At 46.9% G+C, this 20709-nt stretch overlaps 1 protein-coding gene across 1 annotated transcript in view; it reads left to right on the top strand.

Moving 5' to 3' along the window:
• Window positions 1-20709, top strand: part of LOC109879626 (acetyl-coenzyme A synthetase 2-like, mitochondrial) — a 32431-nt gene that overhangs the window by 1358 nt on the left and 10364 nt on the right. The window contains exons 2-8 of the mRNA XM_031800887.1: window positions 1920-2016; window positions 5660-5859; window positions 6196-6371; window positions 8974-9126; window positions 10729-10876; window positions 11588-11725; window positions 14583-14675. Of these exons, the coding sequence (XP_031656747.1) occupies window positions 1920-2016; window positions 5660-5859; window positions 6196-6371; window positions 8974-9126; window positions 10729-10876; window positions 11588-11725; window positions 14583-14675 (1005 nt within the window). The remainder of the gene's footprint in view (window positions 1-1919; window positions 2017-5659; window positions 5860-6195; window positions 6372-8973; window positions 9127-10728; window positions 10877-11587; window positions 11726-14582; window positions 14676-20709) is intronic.

The raw sequence follows: 20709 nt of genomic DNA, 5'->3' as shown, positions 1-20709 counted from the left end.
TTCTCTGCCAGTAGAGTCACCCAGAGTAACTACCTCAACCAGTTGGTCCTATATCCCCTGCCAGTAGAGTCACCCAGAGTAACTACCTCAACCAGTTGGTCCTATATCCCCTGCCAGTTCCATTTCTCTGCCAGTAGAGTCACCCAGAGTAACTACCTCAACCAGTTGGTCCTATATCCCCTGCCAGTTCCATTTCTCTGCCAGTAGAGTCACCCAGAGTAACTACCTCAACCAGTTGGTCCTATATCCCCTGCCAGTTCCATTTCTCTGCCAGTAGAGTCACCCAGAGTAACTACCTCAACCAGTTGGTCCTATATCCCCTGCCAGTTCCATTTCTCTGCCAGTAGAGTCACCCAGAGTAACTACCTCAACCAGTTGGTCCTATATCCCCTGCCAGTTCCATTTCTCTGCCAGTAGAGTCACCCAGAGTAACTACCTCAACCAGTTGGTCCTATATCCCCTGCCAGTTCCATTTCTCTGCCAGTAGAGTCACCCAGAGTAACTACCTCAACCAGTTGGTCCTATATCCCCTGCCAGTTCCATTTCTCTGCCAGTAGAGTCACCCAGAGTAACTACCTCAACCAGTTGGTCCTATATCCCCTGCCAGTTCCATTTCTCTGCCAGTAGAGTCACCCAGAGTAACTACCTCAACCAGTTGGTCCTATATCCCCTGCCAGTTCCATTTCTCTGCCAGTAGTCACCCAGAGTAACTACCTCAACCAGTTGGTCCTATATCCCCTGTCAGTTCCATTTCTCTGTCAGTAGAGTCACCCAGAGTAACTACCTCATCCAGTTGGTCCTATATCCCCTGCCAGTTCCATTTCTCTGCCAGTAGAGTCACCCAGAGTAACTACCTCAACCAGTTGGTCCTATATCCCCTGCCAGTTCCATTTCTCTGCCAGTAGAGTCACCCAGAGTAACTACCTCAACCAGTTGGTCCTATATCCCCTGCCAGTAGAGTCACCCAGAGTAACTACCTCAACCAGTTGGTCCTATATCCCCTGCCAGTAGAGTCACCCAGAGTAACTACCTCAACCAGTTGGTCCTATATCCCCTGTCAGTAGAGTCACCCAGAGTAACTACCTCATCCAGTTGGTCCTATATCCCCTGTCAGTTCCATTTCTCTGCCAGTAGAATCACCCAGAGTAACTACCTCAACCAGTTGGTCCTATATCCCCTGTCAGTTCCATTTCTCTGCCAGTATAATCACCCAGAGTAACTACCTCAACCAGTTGGTCCTATATCCCCTGTCAGTTCCATTTCTCTGCCAGTAGAGTCACACAGAGTAACTACCTCAACCAGTTGGTCCTATATCCCCTGTCAGTTCCATTTCTCTGCCAGTAGAATCACCCAGAGTAACTACCTCAACCAGTTGGTCCTATATCCCCTGTCAGTTCCATTTCTCTGCCAGTATAATCACCCAGAGTAACGTCCTTCAATGTTGCTGGACTCAAGGAAGAATAGTTGTTTCCTTGGCAGGAACTAATGGGATCCTTAATAAATACAAACAGTACCAAATACTGGGTTCAGTCAGGAGGAGAAGACACTGATGGAATCTATCATGAGAACATTCACATTGACACACAGGCTCTCTTGTGTTGTGAACGAACTAAGCGTTTATCCCAATGTATTTACCAGGAAACAACCAAGCTATTGGCAGAATACTCAAGTTAATTTAGTTTGAAAAGAATAGCAGAGCTGAACTGCTTTGAAACTGACTTTCACTTCTCTCTGTGTGTGTGTGTGTGTGTGTGTGTGTGTGTGTGTGTGTGTGCCTGCGTACATACCTATATGTATGTGCGCTTGTCTGTATGTGTGAGTGTGCGTGCGTATGTGTGTGTGTCTGCATGTGTGAGCATGTGTTTGTGTGTCTGTGTGTGTGTGCGTGCGTGTGTGTGTGTGTGTGTGCGTGCGTGCAGTGAACTGCTTGGATCGGCACGTTCAAACTTGTCCAGAGAGAGTGGCTCTGATCTGGGAGAGAGATGAACCTGGAACTGAGGTCAAGATCACCTACAGGTCTGGAACTATCACAATCACTATACAACATCTCATGTGGGAACACACTTTAAATTCACTATCATTCATACAGCAAATCCATGTCTTTGTAGCGACTGTGACCCAACAAAAGCGACCTCATCAAGAGGTTTGGACTTCTTGACGCAGCTGTTAAGGCTGTCGCTGGACCTGGGTTTGAGTCCCGGTGGGACTACCCCCTGGATTCGCTACACTATGAACATCCATGTAGTTTAGTTGTTCCCTGGTGCATGGCGGGTTATCACTCAGATAATTTCTTACCTAAAATAATGTTTCGGTGGGGTTACCTGATGTATAACTGAGACGACCAAAATATAATCACAAAGAGTAGGACCTATCATATCTACTGTAGTCTATACTCAAAGAGTAGATCTATCACAACTACTGTAATCTATACTCAAAGAGTAGATCTATCACATCTACTGTAGTCTATACACAAAGAGTAGATCTATCACAACTACAGTAATCTATACACAAAGAGTAGGACCTATCACATCTACTGTAGTCTATACTCAAAGAGTAGATCTATCACAACTACTGTAATCTATACTCAAAGAGTAGATCTATCACAACTACTGTAGTCTATACTCAAAGAGTAGATCTATCACAACTACTGTAGTCTATACTCAAAGAGTAGATCTATCACAACTACTGTAGTCTATACTCAAAGAGTAGATCTATCACAACTACTGTAATCTATACTCAAAGAGTAGATCTATCACAACTACTGTAATCTATACTCAAAGAGTAGATCTATCACATCTACTGTAGTCTATACACAAAGAGTAGATCTATCACAACTACAGTAATCTATACACAAAGAGTAGGACCTATCACATCTACTGTAGTCTATACTCAAAGAGTAGATCTATCACAACTACTGTAATCTATACTCAAAGAGTAGATCTATCACAACTACTGTAGTCTATACTCAAAGAGTAGATCTATCACAACTACTGTAGTCTATACTCAAAGAGAAGATATATCACAACTACTGTAATCTATACTCAAAGAGTAGATCTATCACAACTACTGTAATCTATACTCAAAGAGTAGGACCTATCACAACTACTGTAATCTATACTCAAAGAGTAGGACCTATCACATCTACTGTAGTCTATACACAAAGAGTAGATCTATCACAACTACTGTAATCTATACACAAAGAGTAGATCTATCACAACTACTGTAATCTATACTCAAAGAGTAGATCTATCACAACTACTGTAATCTATACTCAAAGAGTAGATCTATCACAACTACTGTAATCTATACTCAAAGAGTAGATCTATCACAACTACTGTAATCTATACACAAAGAGTAGATCTATCACAACTACTGTAATCTATACTCAAAGAGTAGATCTATCACAACTACTGTAGTCTATACACAAAGAGTAGATCTATCACAACTACTGTAGTCTATACACAAAGAGTAGATCTATCACAACTACTGTAATCTATACTCAAAGAGTAGATCTATCACAACTACTGTAATCTATACTCAAAGAGTAGGACCTATCACATCTACTGTAGTCTATACACAAAGAGTAGATCTATCACAACTACTGTAATCTATACTCAAAGAGTAGGACCTATCACATCTACTGTAGTCTATACACAAAGAGTAGATCTATCACAACTACTGTAATCTATACTCAAAGAGTAGATCTATCACAACTACTGTAGTCTATACTCAAAGAGAAGATATATCACAACTACTGTAATCTATACTCAAAGAGTAGATCTATCACAACTACTGTAATCTATACTCAAAGAGTAGATCTATCACAACTACTGTAATCTATACTCAAAGAGTAGGACCTATCACAACTACTGTAATCTATACTCAAAGAGTAGGACCTATCACATCTACTGTAGTCTATACACAAAGAGTAGATCTATCACAACTACTGTAATCTATACACAAAGAGTAGATCTATCACAACTACTGTAATCTATACTCAAAGAGTAGATCTATCACAACTACTGTAATCTATACTCAAAGAGTAGATCTATCACAACTACTGTAATCTATACTCAAAGAGTAGATCTATCACAACTACTGTAATCTATACACAAAGAGTAGATCTATCACAACTACTGTAATCTATACTCAAAGAGTAGATCTATCACAACTACTGTAGTCTATACACAAAGAGTAGATCTATCACAACTACTGTAGTCTATACACAAAGAGTAGATCTATCACAACTACTGTAATCTATACTCAAAGAGTAGATCTATCACAACTACTGTAATCTATACTCAAAGAGTAGGACCTATCACATCTACTGTAGTCTATACACAAAGAGTAGATCTATCACAACTACTGTAATCTATACTCAAAGAGTAGGACCTATCACATCTACTGTAGTCTATACACAAAGAGTAGATCTATCACAACTACTGTAATCTATACTCAAAGAGTAGGACCTATCACATCTACTGTAATCTATACACAAAGAGTAGATCTATCACAACTACTGTAATCTATACTCAAAGAGTAGGACCTATCACATCTACTGTAGTCTATACACAAAGAGTAGATCTATCACAACTACTGTAATCTATACTCAAAGAGTAGGACCTATCACATCTACTGTAATCTATACACAAAGAGTAGATCTATCACAACTACTGTAATCTATACTCAAAGAGTAGGACCTATCACATCTACTGTAGTCTATACACAAAGAGTAGATCTATCACAACTACTGTAATCTATACTCAAAGAGTAGGACCTATCACAACTACTGTAATCTATACACAAAGAGTAGATCTATCACAACTACTGTAATCTATACTCAAAGAGTAGGACCTATCACATCTACTGTAGTCTATACACAAATAGTAGATCTATCACAACTACTGTAATCTATACACAAAGAGTAGGACCTATCACATCTACTGTAGTCTATACACAAAGAGTAGATCTATCACAACTACTGTAATCTATACACAAAGAGTAGATCTATCACAACTACTGTAATCTATACTCAAAGAGTAGATCTATCACAACTACTGTAATCTATACACAAAGAGTAGATCTATCACAACTACTGTAATCTATACTCAAAAGAGTAGGACCTATCACATCTACTGTAGTCTATACACAAAGAGTAGATCTATCACAACTACTGTAATCTATACTCAAAGAGTAGGACCTATCACAACTACTGTAATCTATACTCAAAGAGTAGGACCTATCACATCTACTGTAGTCTATACACAAAGAGTAGATCTATCACAACTACTGTAATCTATACACAAAGAGTAGATCTATCACAACTACTGTAGTCTATACACAAAGAGTAGATCTATCACAACTACTGTAATCTATACTCAAAGAGTAGGACCTATCACATCTACTGTAATCTATACACAAAGAGTAGATCTATCACAACTACTGTAATCTATACTCAAAGAGTAGGACCTATCATATCTACTGTAGTCTATACACAAAGAGTAGATCTATCACAAGTAATCTATACTCAAAGAGTAGATCTATCACAACTACTGTAATCTACATACAAGGATAGATAGTATAAATACACATACTCATCACCCCTCACACCCTCATTCCCCTTCGTATCACCCAACTTTATTGACATTTTTCTCCACAGACAGCTACTGGAGCTGACCTGTCGCCTGGGCAACCTGCTGAAGCGCCAGGGGGTGCGGAGGGGGGACTGTGTGACTATCTACATGCCCCCCTGCCCCCTGGCAATGGCCTCCATGTTGGCGTGCGCCCGAATAGGTGCGGCCCACAATGTGGTCTTCGCCGGGTTCAGCTCCGAGGCCCTGGCTGATCGCATCAGAGACGGTGAGGGGTCGTCACTGTCTGGCCAAGTTGCTAAGTCATAAGCCCTGCTTATTTCTACAACTTATCTTCATAAAATCAGATTGTAAACCTAAACCTAACCTTAACCACATTGCTAACCTTATGCCTAACCCAAAAAATACCAAAAAAAGCTGATTTTATTTCCATAAATGTATACGATGTGGACAAGTTTGACTTCGCTGAGCGCATTAGAGATGGTGAGGTGGCTGATGAGGTGTAGAAAAGACAGAAGGAACCACAAATAGTTACTGTATTTTTCATGACCTTCTACCAATCTCTCTCTTTATCGACTGTATAATGTACCTGGCCCTGCTACAGCCCAGTCCAGCACAGTGATCACGGTCAACCAGGGTGTGAGGGGAGGCAAGGTGGTTGACCTGAAGAGAACCGTGGACCAGGCCGTCCAGAACTGTCCCACAGTCCAGCAGGTCCTGGTTGCCATGAGAACAGAGAACACCGTTCCCATGACAGACAGAGATGTTCCGCTGGAGGAGGTGAGCCAATAGAGACACAGCTTACTGGAGGAGGTGAGCCAATAGACACAGCTTACTGGAGGAGGTGAGCCAATAGACACAGCTTACTGGAGGAGGTGAGCCAATAGACACAGCTTACTGGAGGAGGTGAGCCAATAGACACAGCTTACTGGAGGAGGTGAGCCAATAGACACAGCTTACTGGAGGAGGTGAGCCAATAGACACAGCTTACTGGAGGAGGTGAGCCAATAGACACAGCTTACTGGAGGAGGTGAGCCAATAGACACAGCTTACTGGAGGAGGTGAGCCAATAGACACAGCTTACTGGAGGAGGTGAGCCAATAGGCACAGCTTACTGGAGGAGGTGAGCCAATAGACACAGCTTACTGGAGGAGGTGAGCCAATAGACACAGCTTACCGGTGAGGTTATAACTGTTCATAAGAGGTTGGTGTTTATAATCGGTTACAACTGTTTTTATACCTGCTTTTTGTATTTAAACAATAGGTACTTAAAACAATTATGATTTACTGTTTGTTAAATTGGGGCGGCAGGGTAGCCTAGTGGTTAGAGCGTTGGACTAGTAACCGAAAGGTTGCAAGTTCGAATCCCCGAGCTGACAAGGTACAAATCTGTCTTTCTGCCCCTGGTCAGGCAGTTAACCCACTGTTCCTAGGCCGTCATTGAAAATAAGAATTTGTTCTTAACTGACATGCCTAGTAAAATAAAGGTTAAAAAAATTATAATTTGCATGATAATTTTATCACGTGTGAAAATTTGTATATATATTTTTTTATGTTAAGAAAGTAAATAATACGTTATCTCCATGGATCTTTGTACAACTAGTCAAATAGTTCTGCCGACACTTCTTATCACCACTTACTGTATCACCTTGTGGAAAACCTAGCAGCTTAGTAAATGATTGTCCATTTTTTTTGAGTGAATGCACCTGTCTTGACCATGACTTTGACTTGAATATAGGAGGCATTATTGAGACTGAATATGGGTTTAAACCAACGGCTCGTAATAATGTAAATTTAACCTTTTATTTTTACTAGGCAAGTCAGTTAGGAACAAATTCTTATTTACAATGATGGCCTACCGGGGAACAGTGTCCTTGTTCAGGGTCAGAATGACAGATGTTTACCTTGTCAGCTCAGGGATTCAATCCAGCAACCTTTCGGTTACTGACCCAACGCTCTAACCACTAGGCTACCTGCCCCCCTAAATGGAGTGCAATGGCTGGAATGGAATGATATCAAACACATGAGTGAATGGAATGATATCAAACACATGTTTTTACTACCATTCCATTCACTCCATTCCAGACATTATTACGAGCCGCCCCCCCCCCCCCCCTCACCAGCCTCCACTGGTTGAAACCTCTCTGAAACATTATTGAGGCTTTAAATTACCAACATCATGTGGCCTGGTTGGTCTAGCGGTAAAGCTGCAGATGTGTCGGCATCGGTTCAAATCCGGCCTATTGCCCTTTGACACAATCTCTGTCTTTCTCCACTGTCATCCTCTCTATCTGTCCAATAAAATCTGAAAAATACCTGGGAAAAATGTCTGACATCTTTGTCTGTTATGAACAGGAGATACTGAGACTTAAAATGGCTGAACCATAGAAAAATAATTAATAGAAAGGGGGCCTCCCGAGTGGCGCAGTGGTCTAAGGCAAGCAACACTGAAGCATGTATGAGAGCACCAGCTGTTCCGGGCGACAGTGTGATCACACTTTCCGTAGCCGATGTGAGCAAGACCTTTAAACACGTCAACCTGGCCTCCCGAGTGGTGCAGTGGTCTAAGGCACTGCATCACGGTGCTAGCTGTGCCACTAGAGATCCTGGTTCGAGTCCAGGATCTGTCGCAGCCGGCCACGACCGGGAGACTCATGGTGCGGAGCACAATTGGCACAGCATCGTCCGGGTAAGGGGAGGGTTAGGCCAGCAGGAATGTTCTTGTCCCATCGCGCTCTAGCGACTCCTGTGGTGGGCCGGGTGCAATGCACGCTGACACGGTCGCCAGGTGCACAGTGTTTCCTCCGAAACATTGGTGCGGCTGGCTTCCGGGTTAAGCGGCATTGTGTCAAGAAGCAGTGTGGCTCGACTGGGTTGTGTTTTGGAGGATGCAAGGCTCTCGACCTTCGCCTCTCCTGAGTCCATACGGGAGTTCCACCACTGATAACTACCAATTGGATACCATGAAAATTGGGGAGAAAAAGGGGTAAGAAAAAAAACAACAAGAAAAAAATATGAACAGAAAGTCCACTCATCACTGGCTCAGGGGCGGCAGTGTAGCCTAGTGGTTAGAGCATTGTGGTAGCCTAGTGGTTAGAGCACCGGAAGGTTGCAAGTTCAAACCCCTGAGCTGACAAGGTACAAATCTGTCGTTCTGCCCCTGAACGGGCAGTTAACCCACTGTTCCTAGGCCGTCATTGAAAATAAGAATTTGTTCTTAACTGACTTGCCTGGTTAAATAAAGGTAAAATAAAAAAAAATAAAAAAAAATTTGACTTGAATAAATGCAGAATTCCCTTGAATGAGGAAACCTGTTTTAGGGATTCTGTTTCTATGGGGCTGAACTGTTTCTACGGGGCTGAACTCTTTGTCCCTTTAACAGGAGATGATGAAGGAGGATGTGGTGTGTGAGCCCGTTGCCATGGACAGTGAGGACGTCTTGTTCCTGCTCTATACGTCAGGCAGCACAGGGAAACCTAAGGGTCTGGTTCATACACAGGCTGGTTACCTGCTGTACACCTCCCTGACACACAGGGTGAGGGTCTGGTAAACACACGCACACACACGCACACACAGGGTGAGGGTCTGGTAAACACACACACACACACACACACACACACACACACACACACACACACACACACACACACACACACACACACACACACACACACACACACACACACACACACACACACACACACACACACACACACACACACACACACACAGGGTGAAAAAACACCTGTATGAACCAGGCTGGTGTGCATGTTTACCAACACATGGCTAACCTTTAACCATCTAAACAGCTGCTCTTAGTTACCTTTCCTTTCCAACATGGCTAACCTTTAACCATCTAAACAGCTGCTGTTAGTTACCTTTCCTTTCCAACATGGCTAACCTTTAACCAGCTAAACAGCTGCTCTTAGTTACCTTTCCACCATGGCTAACCTTTTAACCAGCTAAACAGGTGCTCTTAGTTACCTTTCCAACATGGCTAACCTTTTAACCAGCTAAAAAGCTGCTCTTAGTTACCTTTCCAACATGGCTAACCTTTTAACCAGCTAAACAGCTGCTCTTAGTTACCTTTCCAACATGGCTAACCTTTAACCAGCTACCTTTCTAGCTAATAGGCTAAGTTAGAGATTAACTCCCTCTTCCAATTAAAGTTAGGGGAGGTCGAAATAATGAACTGGGTGCGTTGAAGACCCCTGAGTCTCCGGTTTACCTGGGTGGGTTGAAGACCCCTGAGTCTCCGGTTTACCTGGGTGGGTTGAAGACCCCTGAGTCTCCGGTTTACCTGGGTGGGTTGAAGACACCTGAGTCATCGGTTTACCTAGGTGGGTTGAAGACCCCTGAGTCTTCGGTTTACCTGGGTGGGTTGAAGACCCCTGAGTCTTCGGTTTACCTGGGTGGGTTGAAGACCCCTGAGTCTCCGGTTTACCTGGGTGGGTTGAAGACCCCTGAGTCTCCGGTTTACCTGGGTGGGTTGAAGACCCCTGAGTCTCCGGTTTACCTGGGTGGGTTGAAGACCCCTGAGTCTCCGGTTTACCTGTGTGGGTTGAAGACCCCTGAGTCTCCGGGTTTACCTGGGTGGGTTGAAGACCCCTGAGTCTCCGGTTTACCTGGGTGGGTTGAAGACCCCTGAGTCTCCGGTTTACCTGGGTGGGTTGAAGACCCCTGAGTCTCTGGTTTACCTGGGTGGGTTGAAGACCCCTGAGTCTCCGGGTTTACCTGGGTGGGTTGAAGACCCCTGAGTCTCCGGGTTTACCTGGGTGGGTTGAAGACCCCTGAGTCTCCGGTTTACCTGGGTGGGTTGAAGACCCCTGAGTCTCCGGTTTACCTGGGTGGGTTGAAGACCCCTGAGTCTCCGGTTTACCTGGGTGGGTTGAAGACCCCTGAGTCTCCGGTTTACCTGGGTGGGTTGAAGACCCCTGAGTGTCCGGTTTACCTGGGTGGGTTGAAGACCCCTGAGTCTCTGGTTTACCTGGGTGGGTTGAAGACCCCTGAGTGTCCGGTTTACCTGGGTGGGTTGAAGACCCCTGAGTCTCTGGTTTACCTGGGTGGGTTGAAGACCCCTGATCTAGACCAGTACCTATTGCCTAACCTCTTTCCTCTATCGTCCTCTCTCCTTCAGTATGTGTTCAACTACCATGACGGGGATGTGTTTGGCTGTGTGGCGGACATCGGCTGGATAACAGGTCACAGCTACATCGTCTATGGCCCTCTGTGTAATGGAGGAACCACCGTGCTGTTTGAGAGTACACCAGTATACCCCAACCCAGGTGAAAATAGACTACTAAGGTTTTTTACAACCTGTACTTCAACGTGTTTACAACTTAAATCTGAACTCACCATTCCACTATAAATATACCTCCCTTGAGTATATTCAGTAGGCGGCCTCCACTCTTAGGAAAAAGATGCTATCTAGAACCTAAAAGGGGTCTTTGGCTGTCCCCATATGAGAACCCTTCCTTCCTGGTTCCCTTTTTGGTTCCAGGTAGAACTCCTTTGGGTTCCATGTAGAACCCTATGTGGAAAGGGTTTTACATGGAACTCAAAAGGGTTCTACCTGGAAACCAAAAAGGAACCAAAAATGGTTCTTCAAACGTTTCTCATATGGGGACAGCCAAAGACCCCTTTTAGGTTCTAGATAGCATCTTTTTCCTAAGAGTGGAGGCCGCCTACTGAATATACTCAAGGGAGTTAAATTTATAGTGGAATGGTGAGTTCAGATTTAAGTTGTAAACACGTGGAACCCTTTTCTTCTAAGAGTATTCTGTCATTGAGAGAACATTTCTGTCTTGTGAAAAGTTCAGCATTGAGGCCTGTAAGACACAACAAAAGTTTTAGGCCCAAACATGAGGTTTTATGCGCTGCCTAGCAATGTGTAAAATAAGTTAACATTAAAACAGTTCTCTGTATGTTCTGTGAATGAACCTTTTCTGTCTTCTAAGAGTGACAGTACGACACCAACACATCTGGTGATGTTACAGGCAGGTACTGGGAGATGGTGGAGAGGCTGGGGATCAACCAGTTTTACGGTGCTCCCACGGCCATCAGGCTGCTGCTGAAATACGGAGACGAGTGGGTGCAGAATTACAACCGCTCCTCCTTAAAAACCCTGGGCTCTGGTAGGTCAAACCTTACAACAACAGGACTCTCTTTCTCTTTTTTATGTTGAGAATGGTGGCGAAGGAGATGGCTGACGTTTTACGATCCCGTAACCAATTGGGATATTGTTGTTTTTCGCGTTATTTGTAGCTTATTTTGTATATAATGTTTTTGCCACTTTGTTATATGACTGCTGCTGTTTAATTATTTGTAACTTTTCTTTTCTTTTTTAACTTATATATTTTTTACATAACAGTTTTTCTTCTTAAAAACGTAAGGCATTGTTGGTTAAGGGCTTGTAAGTAAGCATTTCACTGTTGTATTCGGCACATGTGACAAATAACATTTGATTAGACCTCAGGAGAATATCCTGTTGAATACCATAGACCTCAGGAGAATATCCTGTTGAATACCATAGACCTCAGGAGAATACTCTGCTGAATACCATAGACCTCAGGAGAATATCCTGCTGAATACCATAGACCTCAGGAGAATATCCTGCTGAATACCATAGACCTCAGGAGAATATCCTGCTGAATACCATAGACCTCAGGAGAATACTCTGCTGAATACCATGCACCCCATAGACAATTTTTTATTTTTTGAATTAGAGGCCTGTCAGCTAAGAACAAATTCTTATTTTCAATGACGGCCTAGGAACAGTGGGTTAACTGCCTGTTCAGGGGCAGAACGACAGATTTGTACCTTGTCAGCTCGGGGATTCGAACTTGCAACCTTTCGGTTACTAGTCCAACGCTCTAACCACTAGGCTACCCTGCCGCCCTACAGTGTGATGGATCCATAGATAGCAGTCTACAGTGTGATGGATCCATAGACAGCAGTCTACAGTGTGATGGATCCATAGACAGCAGTCTACAGTGTGATGGATCCATAGACAGCAGTCTACAGTGTGATGGATCCATAGACAGCAGTCTACAGTGTGATGGATCCATAGACAGCAGTCTACAGTGTGATGGATCCATAGACAGCAGTCTACAGTGTGATGGATCCATAGACAGCAGTCTACAGTGTGATGGATCCATAGACAGCAGTCTACAGTGTGATGGATCCATAGACAGCAGTCTACAGTGTGATGGATCCATAGACAGCAGTCTACAGTGTGATGGATCCATAGACAGCAGTCTACAGTGTGATGGATCCATAGACAGCAGTCTACAGTGTGATTGATCCATAGACAGCAGTCTACAGTGTAACAGTATACTGTAGTAGTAGTAGTAGTAGTAGTAGTAGTAGTAGTAGTGTATACTGTTTCAGTACAGCAGGCAGTGTTGTGCTGATGGTATGTTAACATGATACTGTAGTAGTAGGTACATGAGCCCTTGCTGTGGGTGACACGGTCGGTACAATGCATGACGAAGGCATGTCATGTCGCCAGGCGAGGGTAAAGGTTTGACCTCTTAATCTACGTATGTAATGGAACACGTGTGTCGTGCCAGACAGCACATCGTAAACAGGTCCTGTCTTCTTCCTGTCCTCTTCATGTTCTCTTCCCCATGAACCCATCCAACACTGAGGCATGGGAGTGGTAAACCTGGAGGGCTCCTCCTATCATTTCCATTCACAGTGAAATGGAACTCTTTAGGTTGTTTAACTCTGTGGTGCTGTTAACCCTGTGGTGCTGTTAACCCTGTGTTGCTGTTAACCCTGTGGTGCTGTTAACCCCGTGGTGCTGTTAGCCCCATGGTGCTGTCTCCCTGGGGTGCTGTTAACCCTGTGGTGCTGTCTCCCTGTGGTGCTGTTAACCCTGTGGTGCTGTTAATTCTGTGGTGCTGTCTCCCTGTGGTGCTGTCTCCCTGTGGTGCTGTTACCCTGTGGTGCTGTCTCCCTGTGGTGCTGTCTCCCTGGGGTGCTGTTAACCCTGTGGTGCTGTCTCCCCGTGGTACTGTCTCCCTGGGTGCTGTCTCCCCTGTGGTGCTGTCTCCCTGGGTGCTGTCTCCCCTGTGGTGCTGTCTCCCTGGGGTGCTGTCTCCCTAGGGTGCTGTTAACCCTGTGGTGCTGTCTCCCCGTGGTGCTGTCTCCCTGGGTGCTGTCTCCCCTGTGGTGCTGTCTCCCCGTGGTGCTGTCTCCCTGGGTGCTGTCTCCCCGGGTGCTGTCTCCCCTGTGGTGCTGTCTCCCCGTGGTGCTGTCTCCCCCGTGGTGCTGTCTCCCCCGTGGTGCTGTCTCCCCTGTGGTGCTGTCTCCCCCGTGGTGCTGTCTCCCCCGTGGTGCTGTCTCCCCTGTGGTGCTGTCTCCCTGGGTGCTGTCTCCCCGTGGTGCTGTCTCCCTGTGGTGCTGTCTCCCTGTGGTGCTGTTACCCTGTGGTGCTGTCTCCCTGTGGTGCTGTCTCCCTGGGGTGCTGTTAACCCTGGGGTGCTGTTAACCCTGGGGTGCTGTTAACCCTGTGGTACTGTCTCCCTGGGTGCTGTCTCCCCTGTGGTGCTGTCTCCCCTGTGGTGCTGTCTCCCTGTGGTGCTGTCTCCCTGGGTGCTGTCTCCCCTGTGGTGCTGTCTCCCTGGGGTGCTGTCTCCCTAGGGTGCTGTTAACCCTGTGGTGCTGTCTCCCCGTGGTGCTGTCTCCCTGGGTGCTGTCTCCCCTGTGGTGCTGTCTCCCCGTGGTGCTGTCTCCCTGGGTGCTGTCTCCCTGGGTGCTGTCTCCCCTGTGGTGCTGTCTCCCCGTGGTGCTGTCTCCCCCGTGGTGCTGTCTCCCCCGTGGTGCTGTCTCCCCTGTGGTGCTGTCTCCCCCGTGGTGCTGTCTCCCTGGGTGCTGTCTCCCCTGTGGTGCTGTCTCCCTGGGTGCTGTCTCCCCGTGGTGCTGTCTCCCTGTGGTGCTGTCTCCCTGTGGTGCTGTTAACCCTGTCCTTTCCTGTTTCCTCTGCAGTGGGTGAACCCATCAACACAGAAGCTTGGGAGTGGTATCATCGGGTGGTGGGGGACGGACGCTGTCCTGTGGTCGACACCTGGTGGCAGACAGGTAATGACTGACCTTTAACCTTGCTACTTAAAACGTAGATTTACTACAACTTAATTTCTTACACAGAATGTGCTGTATGCAGAATACTGTATGAGATCAGGATGTTTCTTAAAATGCGTAAGTACGCAAGTTTGAGCACGGGAGGGAAATCAAAGTATTCGAAACAGAGCATGGAGGGCACTTCTCGCAAAGAAATATGACTTAACCATGTAAAAAAAATGAAGCTCATTTTTCTTGAAATCAATGGCAGCCATTGTTTGAGCTGAAGCGAGAGAAAATACACTCAGACTTCGGAATTAAATGTTGCCTATTGACATCTCGTATGTTGCCTGGCAACAGTATTTAATCTGGATACGTTAATAAACACGTGTTTTTTGTTGTTGTTGTTTTTTTTTTTTTTTTTGGCATGTTTACCCGTCTACGTACCGTATATAGCAAGCCCATAATAAGCCCATAATAAGCCAATAGGGATAACTGGCTAGCTACTAGTACTGTTAGCTAGCCAGATAGCAACAAAGAATTGTTAGCTAGCTACCCATTGACATCTACCTTGCATAATATTAGTTTTAGGTAATTTTTTCCTGTTAAACTATCTGGTTAGCTACTTTATTATGATTCACGTATAGCTAATTGACAGTTATGTAAAACAGTTGCTTAGTGTATATCTTGTTTAGTCTCTATTGCCATTGTTGTCCTGGCTGGAAGACGGTTCAGTGAATGGGTACTGTAAGTCCATAGTAAAGCCAATAGGGCTAACTGGCTAGCTAGCTAGCCATAAAGAATTGGTAGCTACCCACAAAAAAATGAAGATCTACCTTGCATAACATTCGTTTTAGGTCATTTTTGCCTGTTTAACTAGCTGGCTAGCTAGATTATTACGATTCACATATCTATCTGATAATTATGAAGTAAAACACTTGCTTTGTGTATATCTTGTTGTGGTCTCTATTGTTGTCATTGTCCTGGCTGGAAGAAGGTTTAGTGAATGGGGAGGTGCAGTCTGAGGTAATACAGTAGGGGGAGTGCTGCTCAGCGTGAGGTAATACAGTAGGGGGAGTGCTGCCCAGCGTGAGGTAATACAGTACGAGGAGGTGCAGCATGAGGTAATACAGTAGGGGGAGTGCTGCTCAGTGTGAGGTAATACAGTAGGGGGAGTGCTGCTCAGCGTGAGGTAATAGAGTAGGGGGAGTGCTGAGGTAATACAGTAGGGGGAGTGCTGCTCAGCGTGAGGTAATACAGTAGGGGGAGTGCTGCTCAGTGTGAGGTAATACAGTAGGGGGAGTGCTGCTCAGTGTGAGCAAATACAGTAGGGGGAGTGCTGCTCAGCGTGAGGTAATACAGTAGGGGGAGTGCTGAGGTAATACAGTAGGGGGAGTGCTGCTCAGCGTGAGGTAATACAGTAGGGGGAGTGCTGCTCAGCGTGAGGTAATACAGTAGGGGGAGTGCTGCTCAGCGTGAGGTAATAGAGTAGGGGGAGTGCTGCTCAGCGTGAGGTAATACAGCAGGGGGAGTGCTGCTCAGCGTGAGGTAATACAGTAGGGGGAGTGCTGCTCAGCGTGAGGTAATACAGTAGGGGGAGTGCTGCTCGGCGTGAGGTAATACAGTAGGGGGAGTGCTGCTCAGCGTGAGGTAATACAGTAGGGGGAGTGCTGCTCAGCGTGAGGGAATACAGTAGGGGGAGTGCTGCTCAGCGTGAGGTAATACAGTAGGGGGAGTGCTGCTCAGCTTGAGGTAATACAGTAGGGGGAGTTCTGCTCAGTGTGAGGTAATACAGTAGGGGGAGTGCTGCTTAGCGTGAGGTAATACAGTAGGGGGAGTGCTGCTCAGCGTGAGGTAATACAGTAGGGGAGTGCTGCTCAGCGTGAGGTTATACAGTAGGGGGAGTGCTGCTCAGCGTGAGGTAATACAGTAGATGGAGTGCTGCTCGGCGTGAGGTAATACAGTAGGGGGAGTGCTGCTCGGCGTGAGGTAATACAGTAGGGGGAGGTGCAGCGTGAGGTAATACAGTAGGGGGAGTGCTGAGGTAATACAGTAGGGGGAGTGCTGCTCAGTGTGAGGTAATACAGTAGGGGGAGTGCTGCTCAGCGTGAGGTAATACAGTAGGGGGAGTGCTGATGTAATACAGTAGGGGGAGTGCTGCTCAGCGTTAGGTAATAGAGTAGGGGGAGTGCTGCTCAGCGTGAGGTAATACAGCAGGGGGAGTGCTGCTCAGCGTGAGGTAATACAGTAGGGGGAGTGCTGCTCAGCGTGAGGTACTACAGTAGGCGGAGTGCTGAGGTAATACAGTAGGGGAAGTGCTGCTCAGCGTGAGGTAATACAGTAGGGGGAGTGCTGCTCAGCGTGAGGTAATAGAGTAGGGGGAGTGCTGCTCAGCGTGAGGTAATACAGTAGGGGGAGTGCTGAGGTAATACAGTAGGGGGAGTGCTGCTCAGTGTGAGGTAATACAGTAGGGGGAGTGCTGCTCAGCGTGAGGTAATACAGTAGGGGGAGTGCTGAGGTAATACAGTAGGGGGAGTGCTGCTCAGCGTGATGTAATACAGTAGGGGGAGTGCTGCTCAGCGTGAGGTAATAGAGTAGGGGGAGTGCTGCTCAGCGTGAGGTAATACAGCAGGGGGAGTGCTGCTCAGCGTGAGGTAATACAGTAGGGGGAGTGCTGCTCAGCGTGAGGTAATACAGTAGGGGGAGTGCTGCTCAGCATGAGGTAATACAGTAGGGGGAGTGCTGCTCAGCGTGAGGTAATACAGTAGGGGGAGTGCTGAGGTAATACATTAGGGGTAGTGCTGCTCAGTGTGAGGTAATACAGTAGGGGGAGTGCTGCTCAGTGTGAGGTAATACAGTAGGGGGAGTGCTGCTCAGCGTGAGGTAATACAGTAGGGGGAGTGCTGAGGTAATACAGTAGGGGGAGTGCTGCTCAGCGTGAGGTAATACAGTAGGGGGAGTGCTGCTCAGCGTGAGGTAATACAGTAGGGGGAGTGCTGCTCAGCGTGAGGTAATACAGTAGGGGGAGTGCTGCTCAGCGTGAGGTAATACAGTAGGGGGAGTGCTGCTCAGCGTGAGGTAATACAGTAGGGGGAGTGCTGAGGTAATACAGTAGGGGGAGTGCTAAGGTAATACAGTAGGGGGAGTGCTGAGGTAATACAGTAGGGGGAGTGCTGCTCAGTGTGAGGTAATACAGTAGAGGGAGTGCTGCTCAGCGTGAAGTAATACAGTAGAGGGAGTGCTGCTCAGCGTGAGGTAATACAGTAGAGGGAGTGCTGCTCAGCGTGAGGTAATACAGTAGAGGGAGTGCTGCTCAGCGTGAGGTAATACAGTAGGGGGAGTGCTGCTCAGCGTGAGGTAATACAGTAGGGGGAGTGCTGCCCAGCGTGAGGTAATACAGTAGGGGGAGTGCTGCCCAGCGTGAGGTAATACAGTAGGGGGAGTGCTGAGGTAATACAGTAGGGGGAGTGCTGCTCAGCGTGAGGTAATACAGTAGGGGGAGTGCTGAGGTAATACAGTAGGGTGAGTGCTGCTCAGTGTGAGGTAATACAGTAGGGGGAGTGCTGCTCAGCGTGAGGTAGTACAGTAGGGGGAGTGCTGAGGTAATACAGTAGGGTGAGTGCTGCTCAGCGTGAGATAATACAGTAGGGGGAGTGCTGCTCAGCGTGAGGTAATAGAGTAGGGGGAGTGCTGCTCAGCGTGAGGTAATACAGCAGGGGGAGTGCTGCTCAGCGTGAGGTAATACAGTAGGGGGAGTGCTGCTCAGCGTGAGGGAATACAGTAGGGGGAGTGCTGCTCAGCGTGAGGTAATACAGTAGGGGGAGTGCTGCTCAGCGTGAGGTAATACAGTAGGGGGAGTGCTGCTCAGCGTGAGGTACTACAGTAGGGGGAGTGCTGCTCAGCATGAGGTAATACAGTAGGGGGAGTGCTGCTAAGCGTGAGGTAATATAGTAGGGGGATTGCTAAGGTAATACAGTAGGGGGAGTGCTGCTCAGCGTGAGGTAATACAGTAGGGGGAGTGCTGAGGTAATACATTAGGGGGAGTGCTGCTCAGTGTGAGGTAATACAGTAGGGGGAGTGCTGCTCAGCGTGAGGTAATACAGTAGGGGGAGTGCTGAGGTAATACAGTAGGGGGAGTGCTGCTCAGCGTGAGGTAATACAGTAGGGGGAGTGCTGCTCAGCGTGAGGTAATACAGTAGGGGGAGTGCTGCTCAGCGTGATGTAATACAGTAGGGGGAGTGCTGCTCAGCGTGAGGTAATACAGTAGGGGGAGTGCTGCTCAGGTTGAGGTAATACAGTAGGGGGAGTGCTGCTCAGCGTGAGGTAATACAGTAGGGGGAGTGCTGCTCAGTGTGAGGTAATACAGTAGGGGGAGTGCTGCTCAGCGTGAGGTAATACAGTAAGGGGAGTGCTGAGGTAATACAGTAGGGGGAGTGCTCTCAGTGTGAGGTAATACAGTAGGGGGAGTGCTGCTCAGCGTGAGGTAATACAGTAGGGGGAGTGCTGCTCAGCGTGAGGTAATACAGTAGGGGGAGTGCTGCTCAGTGTGAGGTAATACAGTAGGGGGAGTGCTGCTCAGCGTGAGGTAATACAGTAGGGGGAGTGCTGCTCAGCGTGAGGTAATACAGTAGGGGGAGTGCTGCTCAGTGTGAGGTAATACAGTAGGGGGAGTGCTGCTCAGTGTGAGGTAATACAGTAGGGGGAGTGCTGCTCAGTGTGAGGTAATACAGTAGGGGGAGTGCTGCTCAGCGTGAGGTAATAGAGTAGTGGGAGTGTTTCTGAAATGTATAGTTTTTTTTTCACTCTCGTTCCTCACGAGAACGTACTCAAGAGAACGTGGTCGGGGCACATTGAGTATGCATATTGAGAAACAGCCCATGTGACAACCTGAAGGGACAGCTCAACCTAGTGTTGCAAACACTCTAAACATAGTTCTGCAATGCTCATTGAAGGGCTTTTCGGTTCTGGTTTAGTTCCTTTTTTAAGGAGAAACGGTTCCCTCAGTACTAGTTCTTATGAACACAAGGGGCATATTAAAGGGGCAATCTGGGATTGGTACATCAATTTTGAGACTTTTAAATTAATGATGTATTGCCATTTGTGGTTGTTGTTTCAATCCCAGGCTTCCCCTTTAATATTTATAATTAAACATGCATAATTTAGCATGGAGCATTAATGACACAGATATGACCCAAATACCCTACCTCAGAACAGAGGATTATGTTGTTATGTCCAGATTTTCCAATTAGCACTAAATTGCATTATTGGTAATTGCTGGCAGTTTGATCTATGTGCAAAAAAAGTCCATTACAGGGGAAAATAAGGAGATTTGACTGGCTGGCTGGTTGACTGACTGGCTGGCTGACTGCTGGCTGGCTGACTGCCTGGCCGGCTGACTGGCTAGTTGACTGGATGGCTGACTGGTTGGCTGACTTGCTGACTGGCTGGCTGGTTGACTGACTGACTGGCTGGCTGGCTGAATGGCTGGCTGACTGCCTGGATGGCTGGCTGACTGCCTGGCTGACTGCCTGGCTGGCTGGCTAGTTGACTGCCTGGTTGGCTGACTGCCTGGCTGACTGTCTGGCTGACTGCCTGGCTGGCTGACTGGCTAGTTGACTGGTTGGCTGACTGGCTGGCTGACTGGTTGACTGACTGGCTGGCTGACTGACTGGCTGGTTGACTGACTGGCTGGCTGGCTGACTTGCTGACTGGCTGGCTGGCTGAATGGCTGGCTGACTGGCTGGCTGGCTGACTGCCTGGTTGGTTGACTGGCTAGTTGACTGGCTGGCTGGCTGGCTGACTGGTTGGTTGACTGGCTAGTTGACTGGCTGGCTGACTGGTTGGCTGACTGGTTAGCTAGCTGACTGGCTAGTTGACTGCCTGGTTGGCTGACTGCCTGGCTGACTGTCTGGCTGGCTGACTGGCTAGTTGACTGGTTGGCTGACTGGCTGCTGACTGGTTGACTGACTTGCTGACTGGCTGGCTGACTGACTGGCTGGTTGACTGACTGGCTGGCTGGCTGACTTGCTGACTGGCTGGCTGGCTGAATGGCTGG

Source organism: Oncorhynchus kisutch, linkage group LG21 (genome assembly GCF_002021735.2).
Source record: "Oncorhynchus kisutch isolate 150728-3 linkage group LG21, Okis_V2, whole genome shotgun sequence".
In the NCBI taxonomy this organism is placed as follows: Eukaryota; Metazoa; Chordata; class Actinopteri; order Salmoniformes; family Salmonidae; genus Oncorhynchus; species Oncorhynchus kisutch.
The sequence above is the reverse complement of the archived record's forward strand: the minus strand, read 5'-3'. Positions and strand labels throughout refer to the sequence as shown.